Source organism: Terrapene carolina, unplaced genomic scaffold, assembly GCF_002925995.2.
Source record: "Terrapene carolina triunguis isolate 2854851 unplaced genomic scaffold, T_m_triunguis-2.0 Scaffold132, whole genome shotgun sequence".
Lineage (NCBI taxonomy): Eukaryota > Metazoa > Chordata > Testudines > Emydidae > Terrapene > Terrapene triunguis.
In genome coordinates, this window is record NW_020664483.1 from 22,966,628 (window position 1) to 22,972,627 (window position 6,000).

General features: G+C 38.7%; 1 protein-coding gene across 1 annotated transcript in view; it reads left to right on the top strand.

Moving 5' to 3' along the window:
* EFEMP1 (EGF containing fibulin extracellular matrix protein 1) overlaps nucleotides 1–4,897 on the top strand; it is a 79,217-nt gene extending 74,320 nt beyond the window's left edge. Inside the window, exons 8-10 of the mRNA XM_029911903.1 lie at nucleotides 1,239–1,362; nucleotides 1,488–1,683; nucleotides 3,658–4,897. Of these exons, the coding sequence (XP_029767763.1) occupies nucleotides 1,239–1,362; nucleotides 1,488–1,683; nucleotides 3,658–3,816 (479 nt within the window). The 3' untranslated portion in view covers nucleotides 3,817–4,897. The remainder of the gene's footprint in view (nucleotides 1–1,238; nucleotides 1,363–1,487; nucleotides 1,684–3,657) is intronic.
* The last annotated feature ends 1,103 nt before the right edge of the window (nucleotides 4,898–6,000 follow it).

The following is a 6,000-nucleotide window of genomic DNA, read 5'->3' on the forward strand; positions in this document are numbered from 1 at the left end:
TTGAGAGTTAAAGATGAAAAATATATCAGTTAAATAAAGCCTAATTGACAGTTAGGATGTTCTATGTATATAAAAAATAAAATAAGCCTTTGAAAGCCAGGCAATTCATAAATGAGGCCACACAAACTAAGCCTGATCCTCTTCCTCTATTGATGCCCACCCTTTACCTGTCCACCAGAAATCTTCCTTCTAACAACAAATATCTCAACAAGCTGTGTTGTTATGAACTAGGACTCTTAATACATTGGAACATTTGTACTATATAGTATAATTTAATATATTTCTTTAGTCTATTGCAGTGGTTCTCAAAAAAAAAATTTCGCAGACCACTTGAAAATTGCTGAGGGTCTCGGCGGACCACTTAATGATCTTTCCAAATGTTGTTTGTACCATTAGCTAACTATTGTAAAGCGCTTTGAATAAAAGTGCTATATAAAAAAATCCTTAATAATAATTAACTTTTTTGTTCTACAAATAAAAGCACACAACTCGTATTTTAATATCAGTAGTATTACCTTTCTAATGCAATGGATGTGCCCTCTCTCCCCCGATGTGGCAGCCCCCGAGCTGGGGCTGAGAAGGAGTGGGGTCTCTCCCCTGCCGCAGCAGCCTCCGAGCTGGGGCTGGAAAGTGGGGCCATCTCTCCCTGGCAGCCTCAGTCCTGGAGATGGGGAAAGTCGCCACTTTCTCTGGCCGCCACAGCCCTGCACATCCCAAATTACCCCCACCCCCTCTTCTCACCCCACTGCCCGCTCACACCTACCTCTTATTCCCCCAAGGCCACCACCTCACCTTACATGTGCGTCTTCTCCAGGGTCCAGGCACCTAATTAGTGGAGCCACGCATGCTTGGCTCCACTAATTAGATGGGTGGCTCTTCATTCTCTCGTGTGCGGCTACCCAGGTGCGCACCTTAGAGGGAACTATCCACGGACCACCTGAATGGAGCTCACGGACCACAGTTTGAGAACCTCTGGTCTATTGGATGTGTTCAGTCAATTTAAACCAAGAGTCAACTTGATAAATACATTCAGTGTCTGCATAGAAGAATCCTACTCCAGAAGGCCTTAGAAGAGAGGTGGGGAGCAGGGGTGTTGGGTTTCCTCAGTGCAGAAGCAGGAGGCATTTTGTCTGTTTTTAAACTAAAACACTCCCTTATAGGTTTTTTCATACCAACTTTGCATTCCATCTACATTTACTTAGACTGGGAATTGATATGGTTCCTTCCTTCCTATCTAGATATAAATGAATGTGAGACTACTAATGAATGCAGAGAGGATGAAATGTGCTGGAATTATCATGGTGGATTTCGTTGTTACCCAAGAAATCCTTGTCAAGAACCTTATGTCCTGACATCTGAGAAGTAAGAAAAACCACACATAGTTTGTAGGATTATCCTTAATAGGCAGCATTACTAATTACAACTGAAAGAGCATCTTGCTAGTTTGCACATGAATGAAGTTTGATCCATTTTTGTTTGTTTTTCAGTCGCTGTGTTTGCCCAGTTTCCAATGCCATTTGTCGAGAGCTGCCATACTCAATTGTGTACAAATACATGAGTATCCGTTCAGACAGAACTGTGCCCTCTGATATCTTCCAAATTCAGGCAACAACTATTTATCCCAATACTATAAATACTTTCCGGATTAAGTCTGGAAATGAAAATGGAGAATTCTACCTGCGAGTAAGTATTGTAGGGGGCCAGACCAGTGCAAGGGTGCAAAGAGAATTGGGAGACGTGTTGGTAAAGCCAGTACTACAGTGCTTTGGCTGTTTTTCATAGCCATAAAAACAATTCTGCTCTGTAAAAAATGTTATTTTGGCATCCTATATTTATTGTCTCTCTATAATTCCCTATCAAATGTGCTAAGTTTACAAGTAAAAAGATGTTCTCTTCTATTAGCCCTGCAAACTCAATCTCTGATCTGAGAATCAAGTGGGTTCTTTTCATTCAGTGCATCATCACTGATAATAAGGTTCAGCAAGACAAATTAAGACCCATGTAAACCCATTGTCGTCAAATTATGTTCCCTTTCATAAGAGGAAGTATTCACTATAATCACTTGGAAAATAAATACAGAGGCAAGTCCTTGATGAAAAAAGGAGAGCTATAAAGACGGTTGTGGTCTTCATAGCTATAGACGCCCAAATGACCATATGACAACCAAACCGCTAGGAGAAGAATTCTTTGGTACCGGAAAATGAACTACTAGACTGCTGGTTTGGGGAAACTGAGATGTGATTTAGTGACAGTCTATCCTTGGGGCTGAAAGAAGCCCTCAGTGTAACAGGTCAAAGCTGATGTTCAATTATGACTCTTATAAGGCAGAGCAATGCTGAGATTGGGGAGGAGGAGGTGCTGCTCTGTGCCCAGCATGGTGTCTGTAGGCATTAAGTCCCTGAAAGGGGGAATGAGGGGAGGGCTTCCCCCCTGTACTTCAGCTGCTTAAATATACCCACCATAGATATCGTAGCATGCAGAGAGGGCAGGGACATGCCCCTTGAGGGATTGCTATCCCTGCCAGAGGTCCAGATGGCACCCCTCTACATCTTCCATTCCCAAGGTCAGCACCCAGGTTATGGCTGTCCTGCATTTGGAGGGGAGAGTTATGAAAGGATTCCTTATGCCTCACTCTGTTCCCCAGTGTATCTGTACTGTAGTGGTCACCATTGGCTCTTAGCTTTTAATATATTTTATTGCATAACATTTCTTTTCTCTACTGTAAAAAGTAAAAACTGCCATAGTCTGTGATCTAATGCTCTGACCTCAAACCAGAGCTGGATTAATAGATTTGCCTATCTCATAGAACTGGAAGGGACCTTGAAAGGTCATTGAGTGCAGTCCCCTGCCTTCACTAGCAGGACCAAGTACTGTCCCTGACAGGTTTTTTTGGTCCCCGTGATCCCTAAATGGCCCCCTCAAGGATTGAATTCACAACCCTGGGTTTAGCAAGCCAATGCTCAAACTACTGAGCTATCCCTCCCCTCAGATATGAATATATATATGGGGCCATAGGCATGGATTTATAGTATATATATATATACAAATATATAAATCCATGCCTATGGCCCCAACTCCTTCACTCATATGATGAGATCAGAATCTCAGCTTTCATTAAAATATACATAAAATATTATGATGGAGTGGTAGCAATGCCGCAGTTAAGGCTGCAGCAAAGGTTTCATTTTGATGGGGTTTGAAGACCTTTATTTTTCAGGAGTGTTATAAAAGTTTCAGGAAACAAAACACAGAAATTAGAATTCATGTGTCATTTGACCGTTTCGTGATGGTTCTCTGTAGACTGGGCTGATGCAAATAGAGTAATAAGATGTCAAAAACAACTACTTTTTAAAATGTTTGAAAGAGGTCTCACCTTTCTCTGGTCCTTTTGGAAAATTATTTGTAAGCTCCTGAGATCCAATTTTTGCCTCACATATTACCTTACATCTGCTATGTATAATCATCAAAACTAGGTTTAATATAGTCATAGTTATTTTAAAATGTTAAAATAATGCTTGAGTTATGCATTATGATGATGGCTGAGATGAATTATTTTACAGTGAAGCAATGTATATAGGCAGCGTCTGGAGGTAACTAAAGAATGATTTCAGATTTGCCTGAATGAAACAGTTTTATCTTTGCTATTTTTTTTTTCAGCAAACAAGTGCAATAAGTGCAATGCTCGTACTGGTGAAATCACTATCGGGACCAAGAGAACATATTGTAGATCTGGAAATGTTGACAGTCAACAGTTTGAACTATCGTACAAGTTCAGTGCTAAGATTAACAATAATAGTGGGACCTTACTCATTTTAGTTATTAACCCTTCACAGGCACCTAAAGCAGCCAAAGAATATTATCTTAAAGAAAGCACTTACTATTTTATTTATAGATTTTGCTTTTTTTTTTTTTAAGATTTATTTAGTAAATCAACATCTATAATCCACACATTATACCTGTTATTCAAAATTAATACGTGTGTTCCATATTATAATGTGGGTGTTGTCACTTGCTGTATAAAGACTAAAGTCTTGCCTTAATTACTGTACTTGGATTAGACATCTACATATTACACTTTTGTACAAGAAAATATATGCTTACACTATTTTGTAAAACTTCACTTTTCCTAGCCAAGTAGTCATACAATTAAAAGGTGATCTCCTGTGTTGTTTATAATAGATTTTAAGTTCTAGCACAGTTACATTGAATCTCAAAAAGGATAATATAGCATTAATGAAATACAAAATAAAAGCTTTCTAATAGGTTACAATGTATTTCTCCTTTTTAATTGCCTTGTAAGAAAGGATAAAGGTCAATAAAAATCTATTTTTTTAGACACTTATGTGCTATCAAGTTGGTTTTTTAATCTGGTTTGGCGTAAATTAACATTGCAAAAAATATTTTGCATTAGATGTTTCTTAAGGATCTGATAAATATAAAGACTTTTTTAAAACATACCAGACAGTAACATTTGATCTTTCCAAGAAAAATGGGATATGATAGGAAAACTTCAACAGTAAGTGAAACTCTCAAAGGAAAATCATCAACTGAGAAATATTTCTCTATGTGTATGACTGCTTGTTTATGAGAACGGTACTACTAATTTTTGTGTAGAGGGATACTGCATTTCTAGACAGAATTTAAATGCTACTCTTCCAGAAATACAAAATTGTATGCTTAGAATTCAGAACATTTGCTTGATGATTACGTTTTATGCCATATTTTCAAGCAATTGATCCTATTCCTGTTTTCTATAACTTGGATTTTTGTTTCTCATGTACAGTGTTCATAGTAATTCAAGAATTAATACATCTTCCTTGTAATATGTAAGACCTTCTCTTATTGCTTGTTTAAAATGTAATAGTTTATACTTTGGTGTACAAAGTTTTTTAATAAATAAATCTCTCTCCCATAGTGAGTTATTTAGTCTTAAGATATTTTATAGTGAATAACTGTAAATTGGCCAAATCCTCAGCTGATGTGAATCAGCATAGATCCATTGACTTCCATAGTGGTATTCCAATTTATACGCGATTGGCCCAGAAAGTCTCGACCCATGTATTATTTCAGTTAATAGAAAACTGAAAGGGGACTATTTATTGTCATAAACAAGAGTAAAAAGCAAGCTTCCTAAATCCAGCACCTCTCACAGGCACGTCTGTTAAAGTTTTATATGGTAATTACAAACAAAGTATTTTAAAAATAACATTTCACTGTTCGTTCTTGTTCTCTTTCTTAATCTGAATTTTTATACAGATGGGCTGAGCATATTAGGGTCAGTTTTCCATTAATTTATTAGTAATTTACTGACTTACCTTTGGATTGCTTATTAACCCTTACAACACTCTTCCATTAACTGTTCTGTTCCCAGTCAGACCTGTACATTGAAGCACTTCGAATCTTTCCCAGCAATTAAACCCACTAGTTAACCACAGACATTCCAAACATCTTGTCCCTGCTTCCTCCACTGCCCACCCCTCCCACTCCCAGCCCCTGGTCTAACCTCAGAGACAGCCTCTTTCCTCTCCCCCCAGGAAGCCATCCCCACGTCTCATTCTCCCTGCCAATAGGCTAACACCTGATAGTAACTCACCTACCAAAAAATTAATCCACCGACAAATCTCACTACCCCGCATCCATTGCTTCGGATCCTCTCACAGTTTCTCCACCTCCAGCAAATGGCACACATTCCATTTCACACCATCTCAGTTGCCAAGCTGTCATATTTGCCCTACCCATATTCTACCCCCACAAATGAAGAGAGTTGCCCCCAGCCGGTTCCAAAACACACCCACTTACCCCCATCACCACAACACCCAAGAGTTTGGTCCTAACTTCTTAAACCATGTTTCCAGAGATTATCCTCTTGGAAATGACATTGTTTTTACTAAGGTTAAAATGAAGATTATTATACATACTGAGTTAGATTCTCCCATCCAGCAGAGCTGCACTTGGTGTAAGACCAGAGATTAAGGTGGCTCCAGCCACCTTTACACTCCA